This window comes from Neolamprologus brichardi, chromosome 16, assembly GCF_056152115.1.
Source record: "Neolamprologus brichardi isolate AB-2024 chromosome 16, ASM5615211v1, whole genome shotgun sequence".
Classification (NCBI taxonomy): Eukaryota; Metazoa; Chordata; class Actinopteri; order Cichliformes; family Cichlidae; genus Neolamprologus; species Neolamprologus brichardi.
This window is the reverse complement of record NC_142119.1, coordinates 27604107-27623832: the sequence shown is the minus strand read 5'-3', so window position 1 is coordinate 27623832 and position 19726 is coordinate 27604107. Positions and strand designations below refer to the sequence as shown.

Genomic DNA, 19726 nt, shown 5'->3' with positions numbered 1-19726 from the left:
TTATTAATACAGAAATGGCAAAGTCTGCTTTGAGTATTTGTGGAATATCACAGTGAAAACAAAGTAAGTGACCATGTTGGAAATACAAGGAATGGAATAACTGCATGTGACAGGTAAATAAAATGAGATCAGGAATAGCTGGAAATTTGACTGGATGGGAAAATTAGATACTGCATGAGGGTGTGGAGGACAGTGAGATGGTGAAAACAGGATAGAATAAGTGGAGAGGAAGCCACAGATTCACTGTCCCTCTTGCAGTAGCCAGTCACACCTGCCAATGCTCATTTTTATGACTATGCAACTGGAGCCAGAGTACTAGCTGCAAACCACAAAAATGACACTGGGAGATGTTAAAATACAAACCTGTCAACCTGCACACTGGGGTAGAGGGAGAGAGAGAGTGTCAACGATGATGGATTAAGCTTGAAATGAATTACACGGAAAGTGATCATATACACTTACAAATGGCAGGGAGGATGGAAAACAGAAAAGAGATGGACATGAAGGCGATCAGCGGGATTCAAATCCACCAATGTGACTACTGGTATTTCAAGTGTTTATACATATATTTATTTGTATGCTTTTGTATAAAGAAGGGCAGTCTGCGTGCATGTTTGTGGATAGTTTCTTACCTGCGGAAGTCAAGCAGTGGTCGTGTGGAGGTGGGGATGCCATCAGCTGGCCAGCTCAGCAGGTGAAACTGGGTCAAGGTACGTGTCTCCTGCGTCTGGACATTTTTCAGGTAGAAGCTACGCACCAGGAAGTCCTTGCACCAGATGTGTTCTGACACCAGGTTCACCTGACATACACAAAGACACAGTGGTGAGGAAAGAAGAGAGGGAGGGGTTGGATGCAGGGAAAAGGGGTAAAAAATACGAGTCATAAATCTTTTGAATTATTTAAAATTTAAATATACAGAGATTCAGCTTGCAAGCGTTTAATCAGGTAAACTTCCAGGAGAAAAAAAGGTTATATATACTGTGTACTTACTTACTTGCTGTGAAAATAACTTTAGTATAAACAAGGCACAGTGAATCTAAGTCTAATCAGCTTTATTCATTGTATTCTCTATGACTCATCGTTTTTTGTCATATATTTTGAACAAAAACAGCAGGGCTAATCAAGGAATCTTTTCCACGAGTGTTGAAACAATCGTGCAAATATCGCTGTTTTATTACATCATTTCAACCACTGCCTTCTTTTCAAGTTTCACTTTGATTTATATGCTTTTCGCTATAGGTAGGTCAAAATGTAATGTAAACCAGTTATTTTTCTAACATGCTAGCAGACAGATAACGTTAGGTCACACCAACAGCCACTTAAGTATCACCAGTTAACCTGACAAGCAGTTCTTTGGAGGAGTTCAAACCCAGAACCCTCTTGCTGTGGGGTTACCCAGATATTTGTTGTATTGGCTAAATAAAATGACTAATCCAAGTACGATATCAAGTATATAAAGTTATTGCTCTCTGAGTTCTGCCCTCTCCTTTACTCCATGGTGAATGATTTGTTTCTCCAGAAACACATTTTTAACACTCATGCAAAGCTCGATGTAGGCACCGGGGGCATTTGGGGTTTAGTTTCATGTCTAAGCAGGGGCGGATCTAAAAGGGTGGCATGGGGTGGCAAGTGCCACCCTAAAATGATCTCTTGCCACCTCAAGTGCCACCCTAGTTTTGCATATGACAGTGTTGTTTATTAAAATAAGATAGATTATAGATTAACACTTAGATTAACACTTTAAGTGTAGTTACAGTTAACAGTGAGCATAAATGCTAAAACTGAATATATTGCATAGTGTTACCCCCCCTCCACTATTAACAAATGGTTCAGCCCATAGCGCAGACTGGCTTTTTTCTTGTTTTCAGTAGCAAGCGATGCTTATGATTGTGTCAGAGCACATTTTGAACAACACCATGGGAATTTCAGATTTCACAGATTCACAGATTTCAGGTGGTTGGTTGTTGCACTCTGGAAATGTAATGAAGGTGAATGTTGTTACCCGTCTGGGGGTCCACGGACACGGACACGCTGCACCTCCAAATCACATGACTGATTTAAGCTGACACAGCAACAAGCTGCAGCCGTGCTGAGTTTTTGAGCCCGCGTTGAATGTTTGGACTTCAAAGTTTTTACATTTTAATTACAGCCCAGTAAATCCAGAGTTATGATAAAAAAATATTTGTATATATAAGCCATGCTTTTTCCTAAATACTGTCGTTACATTTTTGTTTTCTTCGACCAATTTAAAAAAAAAGTCAACACGTGGGATTTGGTTGTTTAGGAAGAGGGGAACGTTTTGGGAGTGATGGTAACGGCAGCGAGACAGAGCGAGCGAGTGAGAGAGAGAGCGAGTTTTTAGAAGTGGGACATTTCTGACGTTTAGTGTGGAGTGTACAGTTAGTGTGTTGTGTTGTCTTGTGTAGTTAGTCTGTTGTGTAGTCATTGTTTTGTTTTGTGTGTCAGCGAGGGCACTAATGAATGTCACAAAGGCACATTTGCAATGTAAACACTGTCACTAAGTGGAAAACCAGCGGAGTGATACACCTCCTGTTGTCAGGCCTGCAGGTTTTTCCCTGTGGAAAACATAATTTGTGGGGCATCTTACTGCAAGACCTGATTGTTCTCTCATTTTAGTTAGAGTAATATTTTTAAGTGGCTGTACAAAATAAAAAAAAAACGGCAGGTGTATTGACTGCATTTTTAGATAAATAGTTGTATATGTTTACAAAATGTGTGCATAATTTTTTTTAAAATGTACAATTTATATTTGCATTTCAAGTTTAATTTACTCAACATGTCTGTGTTTTTTTACAGTAAAAAAATACAACTAGGATTTTAAGTTTGTGTGATTTCAGATCAGTAATATTAATACAGTAAAAACAACTAAATTCAGACACATGAGGTTGAGCTGAAAAGTAGTTTTCAGACTTCATTTTTGTGAAACTTGTAAAATTTGACACTATGATCATTCAGGAATGACATGTCTAGTTTACGTTATATAAAAATATGCATATTTTCTTGCCTGTGTGGACAGCCATCTTGAAAACAGCCACCATCTTAAGACATCAATTAGCTAACAGGCTTTATACAAAGAAAATGACAGTGACAGAAGCAGATATGTGCCAATTTTTGGGTGATCACTTGTGGACGTACACTTGTAATGTTATCTTCTGCACTACGCGAGAAAGCTCAAAGTTAAACAGGAAATTAACCTCATAGATGTGGTAGAGTGACGAGCCCTCGTCAGGCCAGTATCGTTCACACTGCTTCTCTCCGTCCTCCACCAAAGCTGTCATCATAACAATCACTGTGCAGCCGTTCTCCCACACCATCTAAAGGTTGAACAGAGCAAGCACATACACAAACACACATCTTAATGTCACTTTAAGAAGACTCGATATATGGCTGTAAAATATGCACTGCTTTACTGTCTTTTGCACTGAATATATTACAAATTCATAGAAATGGGAGGAAGACAGAGTGATGAGGGAAAGAAGCAAAGGGGAGACTGCACCAACCTGCCAGAAATCAGCAACAGTATGGGGAAGAGGTCCCTGTGTGGCAATGTAAGATGGTTGGCGAGGATCATGATCAAACTGATGATTGAAAAGGAAAAAGAGTCTCTTAAAATCCATGCACAGAATATGAGTATTAGAAAGTCCAGATGCAATTTACATTTTCATAAAATTATAATATTAAGATTTGGTTACAAATTAAGTATTTCTTAATTTCTCTCGATATCAAGAGAGAAAAATATGTCACGGTGTATCCTGATTGAGCTGCAGATAGATGTGTTGTATGTTCTCATACAACACATCCAAATAATTATGCTTCAAAGTGTTTCCTTACATCCAAACAATGACTCCTTTCTTTATAAAGTCATCTATCCAGCAACAGAGTATTACACAAATTTATACCTAACTGAATAACTATGTCATATTTTATATATGTTTTATTTGACATGAGGGATTCTTACAATGATGCTGGCATTGACATAATCTTGTTTATTGGGGTTTACATCAGTCTTCAGTTTCACACGAGAGTGATCATCTGGAAGAAAAAAAGAAGGTGTTTGGGCTTTAATTATGCTAAAGGTTTAGGTTAAAGGTTGGTGAGACTTTCAATTAAATACTTTCCATGAAAATGTACAAAATATAGAAATTATAAAAAGTGTTAAATGTTAATGAACTAACAGGGGAGGGCTTCAGCATGTCTGTTTTTGTCCATGTTGTCTGCAGACTGAGCCACAGCTAGTGAACTGGGTTCCGCCTGATAGGAACACAAGGCCTCCCACTCCTTCTGGAGACGGTCCTTATTACGCAGGTGATCCTCCATATACGCCTGAGGAAGAGACGGGACACAAGAAATAAACAAAGAGCAGAGAATACCTTTCACCAATCTGTAGTACATTTACTCTCCACGCTGACTGTTTCTCACTCACTAGTATCATGTGACCGGTGGAGATGTCCATGTTAGACTGGGCAGGCTCCTCGCTCCAGGACGGGGTGGAGCTGTGGGTGGAGGATGGGCTGTGCTGGGGACCATCACTGAACTGGGAGGAAACGCTGCTGACACGGGATGTATCTGTACCCCTCCGTCCACCTGCACCCGTGCTTACAGCAGGTCCAGAGATGCTGCTGCTCACTCCCACACAGTCCTGGCGGCACAGGGAGGATTTAGATGCCATGTGCTGCCGACATAGCTCCTGAACAGATGGAAAACTGCATTACTTTAGGCATTTAATGCATAAACTGCACGCAATTAACTGCCTGACTTAAGAGCTATTCTCGATGCTTTTAATTATCTGCCTTTTTCTGCTTTTCCATCCATTATAACACCTCAACACCGGGAAAATACATAATGATGAAAATGCATCAAATAGCACTAAAGGACACTTGTATGTAAGGGATTTTGACCAGATCCCTTATGTAGCCTTACCTGGTAGTCAAAGTGAGTTTCTGCACCTCCCTCTGGTCCCAGGCCAAGCTTGCCATTGTTCACTTGCTGAGCATAGTGCCTGAGACAAGCTACGGCCATGGCCAATACCAGCACACCTCCAACAACTGCCATGGAAACAAGGGTGATAACTGTCCCACTGGAGCCCTGGGAAACCCTGGTTACCTGAGGGAGACCCCGCGCATCTGTCCTCTAGAAAAAGGATGATCATAAAGAGCAGTGAGTAAGATATAGACAAGTGGGCAGGAACACAAAGAAAACAGGCTGCTATCTCCATTTTTTAACATGCGCATCAACGGTCAACCCAAACTAAGGCGCTCCAGCAAATCCACCCTCACTACTGCAATTCAAAGGCCACTCATTTCCTTTTACCAACAGAATTGCTTCTCTGTAACTGCACTTGACAGCAACGTGTGCCCAGTGAGCTGCTGAGCTAAGTTTAAAAGACAGAGGTCTGAAAGGTCAAGGTGTTGCGCCCCAGAAATCATTAAAAAGACAGCTGAGGCTCCAGGAGATCAGCCAACCATCTTATACAACATGCCATGTATCAGTGCTATGAGGTATAGTCTGCCCCCAAGTGTCATTCCACCTATTCTTCAACTTGATCTTTATTTACAAACAATTTTCCCCATGCTACCCACATACAACAGACGTTACCAGCTCTGCTTTGCCAGCTTAATGCTGTGGCTGTTTCACAGCGGTGAAATTGAAATGTCAATCCAAGGAAAAACAAATAAAAATTAATAAATAAACCAACCAACCTTGAAAGGACAAGTTAAATTTGAAGAAAATCAAAAGCCAGAAGGGAAGTGCACAGCGGTAACCAAAGAGACAGAGGTAGTACAGTATCTTTACTTTGTCCTAACTTTACAGTATATCATCGTTTACTGACAAACACTACCAGCACTGAGATATTGTGTGATTAAAAATGCAAAGTAATTGTCCTTTGTCGTAGTTTACAAAATTTACATAAAACCAATGAAAACAGCATACAGTAATTTAGAAATGCAGTATTTTTTTTATCTTTTTTTGGGGGGGGACAACATCATTTGAATAAATTAATAACACACACACACGTCTAGTGAGAAAAAAGCATCAGCTTGTGCCATTTGATCACATCAGTATCAGATACACAGATGCTGGCAGCACGACTGTGATATTATCACTGTAGCCCTGAAAGCAATCTGTGTGTGTGCATGCCTGTGTGTGTGTGTGTGTGTGTCATCCTTATATTCAATCTACATGCACATTTTGGAAATAATGATCAATTACACATAAAGACTGACACATAAGTGACGATTCACAGGCTAGGAATCAAGCTGTTTATGTGAAACGGTGAATAATGAGGTTAATGACATTGGTGACTGTTGCCATAGCACCTGGGATCTGGAAGCCTCTGTAGGGGTGAGGTGGGGGGGAGATGGAACTCCATGGCAACAAGTGAAATGCTGGTTGTTAGGATGTGTTGCCTCACTTATTGGTTCTGGCAACTAAAATTTACACACACGAAAAAAGAGTTGTATACAGCACAAGTGTAGTGATGGTGTTAACAAAGGTTACTTAATCGCTAAAAGTAATAAAAGTGATCAAGTTATTCCCACTGAGCAGCCTAGCATAGCCCATCCTCAGCACTTTCTTAGCTATACATTTCATTCATGTCATAGTATCAGTACTAAACAAAGCCACAAAAGATAAGCGCAAATAAAGACACACAGTACACTGTGATTAAATTAGCGCGAAAATGTTAACAAAAAAGATGAAAAATGTTTGTGTGTAAAACAAATACCTCTCCCACACCAGTCTGTACAATCTTCAGACCCGTCTCAGACTCCAGGAAATTCTTTTCAGATACTGTTGGAGTAAAAAAAACAACACAGGCCTTTTAATATCGGGTCTAACACTGTAAACCGACTCTTGCATACAACCTGACAAAAACACATTTATTTACAACATTTCAGTTCTCCATGAGGCAAACGGTTCATGGAAAAGAAATGCCTATAGTATGTATAAGTCTACCAAACAAAAACATTCCTAATGTAATATAGAAAGGTAAACTCTTCACTTTTTTTCATTTCTAATGCTGTTTTGTCTTGTACTCTTCTTAGTGTTTCAGTGGGGATGAATCCAAAGATTGGGAACGTATATTTTGAGCCATATGGTCTTTTTTAGCCTTATGGTGAAATTGTGTTTAACATATGTACAGTATGTGGATAAATGCAAATCTGTGTTTTTGAGCCTTACCGGCTTTAGCAGCCACCTCTGCCGCCGTCATGTTGTGCTCATTCTGTCGGATACGGAAAGTCAGTGCAGGACCGACAACGCTGGCAACACATAAACACAAGGACACACATGTTGGATCGCCAAAAACTGCAAAAATACAGGAATGAAGAGTACAACAAACTAACTGTCTCTAAAGCATCTAAGATACAACTACAGTGCTACCTAATGTTGATGAAGCTGCTTGTTGTCAAGTGTATTTTATCAGCCAGCAGCTCCAACATCTTGACTCCATCGTACAGACTCAGGGGACTACGAATGAAACAAACATCATTAATTTTGCTGTAAACACAAATTTTTAATAAATTTTATAAATAAATAAGTTTTCTGCTTTTTACTTTTAAATAAATGACTATTAACATTACACAACAGGCTATAATTAGACAGCGTTTATTAAAGCATCACTACAATAAACAAATCATTAGTAACTCAAACAAAGTTTTTTTTTCATGTTTTAGATGTGTTTACTATGAACCGAAGAACTGAGTGTTAAAATAGATCAAATGCTGACCTCTGATTGGTGACAATGTACCCATACTCCTCTTTGGCCCCTGTGCTCTCCACTACTGGCAGCCCCTGTCCCTTAAAATCTAGTCCAGCTTCAGCGGGAGCAGCCTGCGGAGGCTGAGAGGCAGACGGGGGGAGGCTGGAACTCTTGGATGAAGGTGTAGCTTGAACTGAGGGAGTGGAGGGGACAGGGGCAACAGGAACAGGCTTCTCTGGCTTATTGGAAATGCTGTCTGTTTTTAACAACTGCATATAAGGGGGAGAGGAGAAAACACGCCTATGTAAGAACCTATGATCACATTTTTTATGACTGCTATTAGTAGATGCTAACATACTTCCTTGAGGGTGTTGAGGTCTTTTTCGACTGGATCTATGAATACAGAGAAAATCTGTTTTACACAAATACTAAATTAAAAATGCTGGAAATTGTAGGATATTTCTATATTTAAGAAATTGGGAATTTTTTTTTTGTTTTGGTTTATTACCAAGTTGGGGGGGTGTGCCAGTTTTGCCCTGATGCTGCAGCAGTGTGAGAGCTAGCTTGTAGAGCTGCTCCTGACTGAGGTCTCTTGGATCGACTCTGTACTTCTGCAAGACAGCCGACATCCTTTGGAGCAAGTCATCTAACACAGGATGGGATTACTGTTATTTTTGCACTAATCATTTTTCAAACATACAGTGGGGCAAAAAAGTATTTAGTCAGCCACCGATTGTGCAAGTTCCCCCACTTAAAATGATGACAGAGGTCAGTAATTTGCACCAGAGGTACACTTCAACTGTGAGAGACAGAATGTGAAAAAAAAATCCATGAATTCACATGGTAGGATTTGTAAAGAATTTATTCGTAAATCAGGGTGGAAAATAAGTATTTGGTCACCTCAAACAAGGAAAATCCCTGGCTCTCACAGACCTGTAACGTCTTCTGTAAGAAGCTTTTCTGTCCCCCACTCGTTACCTGTATGAATGGCACCTGTTTGACCTCATCATCTGTATAAAAGACACCTGTCCACAGCCTCAACCAGTCAGACTCCAAACTCCGCCATGGCCAAGACCAAAGAGCTTTCGAAGGACACCAGGAAAAGAATTGTAGACCTGCACCAGACTGGGAAGAGTGAATCTACAATAGGCAAGCAGCTTGGTGTGAAAAAATCAACTGTGGGAGCAATCATCAGAAAATGGAAGACATACAAGACCACTGATAATCTCCCTCGATCTGGGGCTCCACGCAAGATCTCATCCCGTGGGGTCAAAATGATCATGAGAACGGTGAGCAAAGATCCCAGAACCACACGGGGGGACCTGTTGAATGACCTGGGAGAGCTGGGACCAAAGTAACAAAGGTCACCATCAGTAACACACTACAACGGCAGGGAATCAAATCCCGCAGTGCCAGACGTGTTCCGCTGCTGAAGCCAGTGCATGTCCAGGCCCGTCTGAAGTTTGCCAGAGAGCACATGGATGATACAGCAGAGGATTGGGAGAATGTCATGTGGTCAGATGAAACCAAAGTAGAACTTTTTGGTATAAACTCAACTCGTCGTGTTTGGAGGAAGAAGAATACTGAGTTGCATCCCAAGAACACCATACCTACTGTGAAGCATGGGGGTGGAAACATCATGCTATGGGGCTGTTTTTCTGCCAAGGGGACAGGACGACTGATCCGTGTTAAGGACAGAATGAATGGGGCCAAGTATCGTGAGATTTTGAGCCAAAACCTCCTTCCATCAGTGAGAACTTTGAAGATGAAACGAGGCTGGGTCTTCCAACATGACAATGATCCAAAACACACCGCCCGGGCAACAAAGGAGTGGCTCCGTAAGAAGCATTTGAAAGTCCTGGAGTGGCCTAGCCAGTGTCCAGACCTCAACCCCATAGAAAATCTGTGGCGGGAGTTGAAAGTCCGTGTTGCTCGGCGACAGCCCCAAAACATCACTGCTCTTGAGAAGATCTGCATGGAGGAATGGGCCAAAATACCAGCTACTGTGTGTGCAAACCTGGTAAAGACCTATAGTAAACGTTTGACCTCTGTTATTGCCAACAAAGGTTATGTTACAAAGTATTGAGTTGTATTTTTGTTATTGACCAAATACTTATTTTCCACCCTGATTTACGAATAAATTCTTTACAAATCCTACCATGTGAATTCATGGATTTTTTTTTTCACATTCTGTCTCTCACAGTTGAAGTGTACCTCTGGTGCAAATTACTGACCTCTGTCATCATTTTAAGTGGGGGAACTTGCACAATCGGTGGCTGACTAAATACTTTTTTGCCCCACTGTATAGGCAGATTATGTATGTGCATCTGTAGTTTAACTATGTGTGTCATTATGTTTATGCTGTATATATTTATGCTTGCGTTCCTTTTTCTCACCATTATTCCCAGACAGTGTGCTATAGTCCTGAAGAACTTTCTTATTCTGCAAGGGTTGCTGCCTGCCTGCAGTACCAAGCCTCTCCTGTAGGGTGTAATCTTCCACATAGTCCACTGGTATATCCAGTTCCAAGTCCTCATAATAAGGCAGACCTGCTCATGAAAGCAGGTACAGCGGGAAACATCATTGTTTGTGATTCTATCTTTTTTTTTTTATGTCTATGGATATTTTCTGCATGAGAAACTGAGACTGAATAGTTTGTTTATATATATTTAAGTGTATGCATTTAAATATTTTTTAAATATCTATTTATCTTAGTGTTGAATTAGTTTAAAAAAATTGTTATGAAAAAAAGTAATTATGTTTAAAAAAAAATTACCTGCAGGAACCACGGAAGGAGCTCCTCTGTGGCGGTAAGACGGCTGTGCAGATGCCAGGTAAAGAGACAGAGCTTCCAGCAGCAGCTGCCTGTCACGATCACGCTCTCTCTGGTTGGTCTGGGACCTCAAAGAAGGGCGGGCATAAGCACCTGCTGAACCCATGAGAGATCTCTCTACTTCGTCTTGGTACCTATGCTGTGTTAGCAGAGACAGTACATAATACCTGTTATACCAGATGTATACTGTGGCACATTATTATGTGTGTTACACTTATATGCAAAATTTTGGATACACCTGCTCATGAAGTGTGAATCACAGTGTGTGTTTTCATACCTGGAGGTACGCGTATGGGTCCATAGATGCTGTTTGGATGCGCAGTGGGGACTGAGGCGGCTCAACAATCATGTAGTCCACATATTTGCCACTAGGAGAAGCAGACGCTGATTTTGAACTTTGGTGGTGGGAGGAGGGCTGTTTGGACCTGGCGACCAAGAAAGAATCGACTAAATCTGTTATATAAATATACAATTTCTTTCTCTGTCAATTTCAAAATAACTAAAGTGTACTTGCTGAGACAAGGATGAGGTGTTTGGCTTTGAGGGAAGTGTGGTATGAGGAACTCTTTTCAGCTCCTTTGACAAAATATATTGGGTGATGTCATCCTGCCATGACAGCCCTGCACACACAGATGGAAAATACATTTAAAAAAAATAGCTGTTAGTAAAAGTGCAAGACTAAGGTGTGTGTACAGATTACAGAAATACATACAGAAAAAAGGGGCACTGATATCAATGCTCTTTGCTGACATTATGAATGAATAAAGCACTTTTTTGTTTTATTGCAGCTATTTAAAGGCATGTGGGTATTCACTTTAACACTTTTAGCTCTCTATTATGTTCAGTCTCACCTTCTAGCATGAGCTGTTTTAGAACTTCTTGCATCCTCTTCAGAACAGGAACTGACACCTGGTACTGGACCTGGTCCTGCTTAGAGGTTCGACACTGACCAAACAACCCATCTGAAATACACACATGAATACGGATGTAAATATGTAACCCCAAATTTGCCAAGGGCAGCCTCTCAAGTCCTGGTCCAGGATACAACAACTAAGCTGACAGTGATTTCACAATGCAGCAGGAAATCAACAGGTGTAAGTAACAAAATTTGGCTGACTTTTTATGTGGCTGTGTCAGCTGTGTCTCCAGACCCCCGTTGTGCTACACAATCACTGGCATACTGACATGTCTGCTTACAGTTATGACAAAAAGGGCAGAGTGCAACGCTTGAACAGAAGGGAGCAATCATTAACATTTTTCCTCATTCAAAATGTCTGCTGTGTTAAAAAAGGCCCTCAGGAGAAATTCCCCTCATAACAAAGACATTGCCATATTAGAGAAGCTATTATATTTTTTATATCTCAGTAAGCCTCTGAGAATGATCCTGTTATTTCATAAAACATCAAGCGAAGTTCAGTTTTTTGTGCTTTTTGTAATTTAACCATATACATTTCAATACAAATGGTTCCACTAACACTGCTTTGGAGGTTATTTAGTCATAGCTGTAATTCATATGGTGGCCCACACTACACTAGCCCACAGCAGTGAGTCATAGTTTTGAAGTTCAGCCCACACACTTGTCACAATCCTTTTGAAGAGTTCCTGTCGCCATCTGTGTGTGTAAGTGCTTTTGAAAAACTGAAGTCGCTAACTTGCAGGTACCTTCATGGCAACAGAAATATTAATAGCATATTCTCAGGATCACCTGTGGACAGTTTTCTCTCTTTGTTATCATAAACCGCATGCATCATCATGGATCTGCTCTTCAGCGATAAATTACTGGGATCTTAACAAAGTTAGTATTTGCTGCACTTGCACTTAGGTAATCAGTGCAATGCAATAGGAATTGCTCGTATAAATAATAAAAAAACTGTTTGGGTTATATGGAAAAGGTCTGGAATCAGTGCTTAAAAAAGTGTATGCTCACTTTTGTAAGCATCTAACTCACTTGGGTGAGTTTATTGCAAATGAAACACTGTGAAAAGTCTAAATCAGATATAGAAGGCTTGTGTTTCTAATCTGTATACTCAGTGAATTAGGACCTAGATTGCTGAAATGCTATGTGATGGGAATAAAGATAAAACCGAGCAGGCTATGCTTTAACTGGTGCACTGATGAGTCACCACAGCCACTACACCAGCTAAATCTCACACAACCCACTTTGCCACACTGAGATAGTGAATTGTTTTAGTGAACAGATTAGAGAGGATTAAGGTGTTTTTATAGCCACACATTTTGTATGAAACAGCCCAGCTTTTATTTTTTCAACTGAAAACTCAGGAGCAGTGTAGAAAGTGTTACACATGCACTATGTCAGGTCAGGTATTGATTTAAAAGATGGTTGTTTTGCCCAAAAAGAAAACATGAATTCAGTTCCAGCTTGTTATTGATTTAAGAAACAGTCACTAAAGGTAAAGAAATGATACCTACACAGTCATTATAATCTATGATTCAAGCCAAAACAACACTTTGAGTTAAGGTTGACATCAGAGCAGCTAAAAATGCTGTGAATTAGTGAAGTTGGATGGCAAAAACCAAGAGAATTGTAAGACTTTTACTACGAGACCTTTCACTCTATTTTAACATTAACACTATGGTAATATATATATATATATATATATATATATATATATATATATATATATATATATATATATATATATATATATATATATACACACATTATATTATGTTTATTTAGTTTACTTTTTTGCAGAAAATGTTTCATATGATAAGAATAGCCTAAGCCTTGTGCTGTGTCACAATTTTACCAAAGAAATTTACAATCTTATGAAAGATACAGAATTTAAAAATTCTTATAAAGAAATAAAGATACAAACTTGTATATGTTTCCCCACCAAGACCACTAAAGAAAAACAATCATATAAATACATATCTCATGCTAATGATTGTAAAACGCATCATCAAATTACAAATTTGTTAATGTTGATGAAGGGTCATCCGGGCAGTTTATTGTACTAGTAGACTATAAAGCTGTTATTATTCCTGGTGAATGGACCGATGACAGAAAGGCAGAATTGAAGACAAATGAAGAGAAGCCATCAAACTGGATGGCTTGATTGGACTGGGGCTATTCTGAGAGCTCGGGTTATTTCAGTAAATGTCATTTTTTTTCTGCAGGGAACATAGGATATCGATTTCAGTGTTGTTATCCAAAAGAATCAGACAATATGAGAAATATAACATTCAAGATAAATGATCTCATTTAAAAACATACTCCCCCAGATATATTAACTGTGATTAAAACATGTATTAATCATTTATATTCTTGGAACAAAAGTATGCATAGTAACAATCAAGCTGTAAAACATTAATACATTTATCAGTCACGTTGGATTTATCGCTACCTTAACAGCAACACAGCAATATTAACACTCTGCACTCTGAGCGCTCAAATAGCATAGAAAAGAACCACATAAGTACCAGTCCACTTGTTTGGAAACAGTCCCAGTATAATATATTTGGTAACCTACAACTTGTACTTGTCCAACTAACAGTAAACCCGCAACAGCAGTTTCGTCTCATGCAGTTTTCATCCCAGGTAAATAATGTAAAATAATGTACAATAAAACAGGAAAAAACAGCCAGATGAAGTAATGATTTAATAATTTGACCCTACCCATATGTGTAAAAGCATAAGCTCAGCCCTATCATCTGGTCATTTATAGCACCATATATAACATAGGAAACCTCTAAACCGTCCTCAGTAGACTTGTGTTGTTACACATTAACCAGCAAAGATGCAAGGTCAGGTTACTATATATAGAAGAGGGTTTAACATGCTTCCTACATTACACTGATAATGCTTCCAACAGCATAAGCTACTAGAGTAACTGAACCATCACAATATGATAAACAGACTAGCAACTGAGGGGGTGGGGGGGAGTGAGAATCATAGGGATCATCAGTAAACCTACAAACACTTCTTTCTGGAAGAGACTGTCATGAGTAAAAACTACAGGCCTCAGCATAAAAACTTGGATCGTGCAGAGCAAAATGTGTCACTGCACACTCCACTACTTCTTGCAAATGCATGCAGAATAAAGCAGCTTTTTCATCCTGTCACAGACACAAACTCAAAGATCTGAAGGGAGTTATGTATTTCATTAAACACACTAAAAAGAATGCAGTACAATACAATCATTGTTCCTTTTCACGGTAGGCACACAGCAGTACTGAAGGTGAAAAGGGGACTCCACTACAATAATTCATGAAGATTTTAGATTTACTGCAACCATATAAAGGACTGTTTTACAATGAGCAGACATTATTGGAGTAATTACTGCTCAATGGGTGAATGTGGATGCAATGAAGCCTTGGTGAAACCTCGGAGGACATCATAGATTAAGCCCATAAGTCTTTGATTACTGTTGGGTTGAAACAATAAACAACATTTTGCAGATCATTAAATTATTTGTTCTGTTTAGTTTTTGAAAAGGCACAATAACAAATCTTGTAGTTATTTAAGTTAAGTTAGAGAATGCAAACCTTATTTTTTTAATTTATTCTGAGAGTTCAGTACCTTTGTAATCACAGAAATTATTGAAAACATTATTAGTGACTGAACCGAGTATAAAATATCAAAGTCTCAATGATGAACAAAAACTGCTAGGCCCATATAACTACAACGAAGCCTGTGTGGACTGTACATTAGAAGGTCAAATAAATAAAAAAATAAATAATAGGGCATTATGGCTACTACAAGGTTAGCAGTTAACTAAAAATTCACCAGCATATGAAAAATGTCATCCAAGTCCTTTATTCTGAACACAAACAGAGAAGATGTGTTGCTTCAATTAATGAGGACACACCTTTATACAGCCCTAATGTTTTTTTTTTAAATTATTTTATTATTGCTCCTCGTTGTCTTCATCAACTCAACACAGTTGCTGTTATTCTTTATGTGTTAAACATTTAGTTAAGTGTTACAGGAGCAGTGCTGACCAAAAATTAGGTCATTTAATCTTTGTTGGGGTCTGACAAACACAGACAGTTTACAGCTTATTTTGCTTAGTAGGTTCTTGAGGTGGTACAGAGATCAACAGGAAAAAAGAAAAAAGGGGCACATTTCATCCACTTGGATTGTTTTTCTCCCAGTGTTGTCAGACACGCTGATATCTGTCTCTGTGTCTGCTCCTTGGCAGCTCATCCACTTAGTATTCTGTCCAATGATTGTGCGTTTGCGTAAGTGAAGCTTCCACGGGGAAGGACGTAAGTGTGTGTGTCAGTGACTCATCACTGTATTAGCACAACAACTGTGGGGGTGTCGACCTCGATGTGATGTCAGTGTTGCTATGGAGACAGGGGGCAGGGGTGGGGCTTAAAATGAGGAAAAGGAGAGGGGCAGGTGACTGAGAATCTGTGGTAAATAAGGCAGAGAGAGCAAAAATCCTTGACTTGTGTTTGTATGTATCTATGCACAGCCTTTGTGTTAGGATCTGTGTACGCCTAGTATCGAGGGCTAATAATTTAGTATGGTGCAGTGTTACAGAAGGATTAAGAAAGCATTCTGTCTTAAAAGTTTAACAAGTTCAAGAACATTGTGTTTGATTGTGTGTGCACGTGTGTGTGGCGTACTCACCATCTGAGCAGAACTGATCCCTAGTGCACAGTTTTCGCTCAAACAGGCAACCTGAGACAGAAACACAAAGAGAAGGCTAACAAGCACCCAGAGTAAAATCTTTTACAGTAATTTCCATGGAAACGACTGCCTTAAACGCACATTCAGAGGGCGGAAATGAGACAAAGTGAGCTTAACCTGGGCTTATTCATTTTAATGAGAAACGTCTTGCTCAGTGGCAACCATAACACAATCACCCACTATCGTCACCTTGCCTTTTATATACAAATGTTACAGATGTCAATACAAGTAAATGCAATTATTATTTACATAAGAATGAGCCTCTTATATAATGGCATTTTAGTCACCCCCTTAACCCAGTTAACCCAAAAAATAAATGGCTAAAACTTTATGACTGTACTGTGTTATTATTTGCATTTTCTGATGAAATGACACAGTTGAAATGATATCTGTGTTTGAACAAATGCATTTGATAAGCATGGCTGAAGACAAAATGTTTGTGACCTTTAAATTTTGCAGGTATAAAATGCATATTTGTTAACAGATGACACTGTGATTGAACATGGGTGCAAATAACAATGCTCTCCTTATATATTTTGGGGTATTTTACTGTAATTCATTTGTAGATTTTACACTATTTCTTTTTTTTAGGTCAGTGAGTAAGACCTTGGAGGGCACGGCAATGTGGGAAAGAGCAGGTGACTGGCGATAGAGAGGACTATAACCCAGCAGAATATGCGATAAGAGATAACTCGCCCCAGCTTTCTGTCTTTTCTCTTCTACGTCAATGCTTGGATCCCTTTCCATGTACCAGACAATAAATAAAAATCAATAAAATAAAACAAAATAATTCTAAGTAGATGTGTGAGACAGAGTGTGTACATGCAAAACTATATCTCAAATATGTCAGTAATCTAGCTGGCTGGTTAAACTCAAACTCGAGTAGAGAGCAAAGAATGAGAACTATTTTCTCTACCTTTTATTGAAATGACGCAGTACCTAAAAATGACTCACCGCTTAGAAACAGACACACTGCAAACACACAGTGCATGGATTTTGTATTGCTGAGAAACCCTGAAACTTTCTTTTCATGAGTGGCATTAGTGAAGCAAAATCTTACAACTGTGAATGCAAACCGGATTTCTTCCACAAACAATAAGCCAAAGATGTGTTTGCGTTGCACTGACGTCAACATACCCACCGGAAGAGAGATGGTGGTTACTACCTGAAGTAAGCTTTGGCAAAAATAAAAATATACATGTGCAACACTCACTGAATAAAAAGTATCTGTGTAATTGCAGGGGCTTGCAGAAGGACTGACATACACATCATCATAACTGAAAGTAAATACCCAAATTAAAACCCAAACCAAAAAAAAACCCCCAATAGATAAAAAAAACATTTATTTATTTTTTATTGCATAGTACCTGTACACTCTGGTTTATAACACAGCACAGAGGAAGACCTTCAATATCTGAACAAGATATCGTTATCGTTAAATGTATTTGCTATTGCTACTATTATGTTTTCACTGTAAAACTTTCTGCAGGCAGGTACAGTAAGTCAGCTTCCTCACATCAACAGATTAGGAGTAAGTATTACAAAAATATCAGACATATCCTTTTCATAGTGATTATAATGTTATCGTAATGTATCACAAATGTATCAAAAAATGTATCACAAAGATCCCAGTAAATCCATTAGCTTTTCTGAGGAAACCTGACCTATCAAACAGTGTTTGTTTTGTCAGGCCATCAGAGAAAAAACTGAGCGGAGCGCCTCAGACACTGAGCATCATATGGTCTGTGAGAGGATGGACAGTCAGACATATGGATGGATTGTTCATCAAATGAAAGTGTGAAAGAAGAGAGATGGGAGGAAAGAAGAGGTGCTATCGGATGAATGGACAAAGGGAAGCAACAGTGGTTACTGGTTTCTCTCCATGGTGCTGAAATTTGAGCTGCACGGCTTCTCCTTGTTCTTTTAGTTTATGCGCTTTCTTATTATTCTATGGGTTTTACAATTCATATTATTCTTTTTAATGATATTTTCAAAAGCAAGAACTAACACACCAACATTTTGTGTTGATTTTTTACATTTTATTTTATAGAGCTTTTTTAGGTAAGTAGCTCTGTCCTGCCATCATGTTTATCATTAAATTGTCACAAACTGTTTCTGGGTTGCTCTTGTGTTTGTTGCCAAAGAAGACCACACCAGAAAGATGAAGAGGAAGAGAGAGAGAGAGAGAGAGAGAGAGAGAGAGAGAGAGAAAACAGTTGTTTTTTTCAGCTTAATTCTGAATTACTCCCTGAATTCACTGCGTGCATCACAAATCTCAACCTGCTCATGTTACACACACAATGCATCAATCTACTAAAAGAACTAAGCTCATAACCCAACCCAGCTGCCGTCAGTTTGAAATAATAAAGCTGAACCTGTATTCCCAGCATTGTTATAGAAATGACAGGGACTATTACTAATGTCACGATCATTTCTACTGAGTGGGAATGTTTAATTGGTTTCACGTTTCAGCCCAGTAATCAAAATATTTATTGAGCTTGAATTAGGTGGGGGTTTTTTGGTCATATTAGTTAGTTTAGTGATGTACATGTATATACCCCTGCTGTTTACTTTTCATCATGTTTTGTAGAGCCTACACACACTAGTTATTCATTAACAAGTGGATTTGGCGGCTCCCTACTGTCTTGTCTCTCTTGGAAGCCTGTAAATAAAAAAAAAACAAACAAATAAAAACTGAGCCCAACAAGGAGCGTCAGAGTGGTATTGTATGTGTAATAGTACCCTAAAATGATCCCTTAATGCATCACAAGCCAAAAAAAAAAACAAAAAACAAACAAAAAACAAAACAAAAAACGACTCATTGCTAAGACTCGGTTTTGTTTTCCCTGTTACTCCCCACATCCTCCATCTCTCCTCTGCCCGTGTTTAATCTCATTAAACATCCTCTGTATTTAGACACACAGTCCATCTCTCAGTCCGTTGTTGAACGATAAGAAGAGTATAATAAAAGAAAGGAACTCATTACAAAACCAAAAACAGAGGATAAAGTATCCTACGGTAAAGGTGACACTATGGTAAAGTCATCTGCTAACATCAAACTCCGACTATCATTTCCATCATTTTCTTACCGTATTTATCACAGGTCCCTGATTGATACAGCACCGTCAAAAGGAGCAGAGCTTGCCATGGTTTAAGGTGTTGCATGATCTTGCGAAGCTTCACAGCAGAGGAGGAGATGGAGAGAGAAAGATGCGGAGTCCCTCTGCGTTTCCACTCTGTTAAACGTCCATATTGATAAAAAGGAAGAGCCCGTGTGGAGTCGACAGCTCACATTGAACCCTAAATGCCCATGTGACGGGAAAAATATAAAAAAATAAATAGGAGAGAAAAGTAACTCTTCACAGTCACTGGGTGGGGCGTAGAGATCGAGAGACGCGGGGATAGACTGTTAACATGCAACGTATATCGACTCAACGACGGCACAGTTGCGGAAATAGCGTAGAATCTGTAGAAACAGGGAGCTCTCTTCCATACAGGAGCTCGACCTGCA

The 19726-nt window shown here is 39.2% G+C and overlaps 2 protein-coding genes across 3 annotated transcripts in view; one reads left to right on the top strand and one right to left on the bottom strand.

The window, feature by feature from the left end:
* Nucleotides 1–10172, top strand: part of dnajb2 (DnaJ heat shock protein family (Hsp40) member B2) — a 23755-nt gene extending 13583 nt beyond the window's left edge. Inside the window, exon 11 of the mRNA XM_087830167.1 lies at nucleotides 10129–10172. The gene's annotated coding sequence lies outside the window, so the exon portion shown is untranslated. The remainder of the gene's footprint in view (nucleotides 1–10128) is intronic.
* ptprna (protein tyrosine phosphatase receptor type Na) overlaps nucleotides 1–19726 on the bottom strand; it is a 22037-nt gene extending 2311 nt beyond the window's left edge. Inside the window, exons 1-20 of one of the 2 annotated variants that reach the window (XM_087830161.1) lie at nucleotides 19305–19726; nucleotides 16156–16206; nucleotides 11405–11515; nucleotides 11068–11173; nucleotides 10831–10978; nucleotides 10497–10692; nucleotides 10117–10269; nucleotides 8229–8366; nucleotides 8079–8113; nucleotides 7748–7989; nucleotides 7402–7488; nucleotides 7201–7280; nucleotides 6746–6810; nucleotides 4942–5151; nucleotides 4445–4708; nucleotides 4197–4344; nucleotides 3980–4053; nucleotides 3522–3599; nucleotides 3216–3335; nucleotides 633–799 (exon numbers count right to left, since the gene is read on the bottom strand). In XM_087830161.1, coding sequence (XP_087686287.1) covers nucleotides 633–799; nucleotides 3216–3335; nucleotides 3522–3599; nucleotides 3980–4053; nucleotides 4197–4344; nucleotides 4445–4708; nucleotides 4942–5151; nucleotides 6746–6810; nucleotides 7201–7280; nucleotides 7402–7488; nucleotides 7748–7989; nucleotides 8079–8113; nucleotides 8229–8366; nucleotides 10117–10269; nucleotides 10497–10692; nucleotides 10831–10978; nucleotides 11068–11173; nucleotides 11405–11515; nucleotides 16156–16206; nucleotides 19305–19380 — 2549 coding nt within the window. In that variant the 5' untranslated portion in view covers nucleotides 19381–19726. The remainder of the gene's footprint in view (nucleotides 1–632; nucleotides 800–3215; nucleotides 3336–3521; nucleotides 3600–3979; nucleotides 4054–4196; nucleotides 4345–4444; nucleotides 4709–4941; nucleotides 5152–6745; nucleotides 6811–7200; nucleotides 7281–7401; nucleotides 7489–7747; nucleotides 7990–8078; nucleotides 8114–8228; nucleotides 8367–10116; nucleotides 10270–10496; nucleotides 10693–10830; nucleotides 10979–11067; nucleotides 11174–11404; nucleotides 11516–16155; nucleotides 16207–19304) is intronic. The other variant, XM_087830162.1, reaches the window with a different exon arrangement.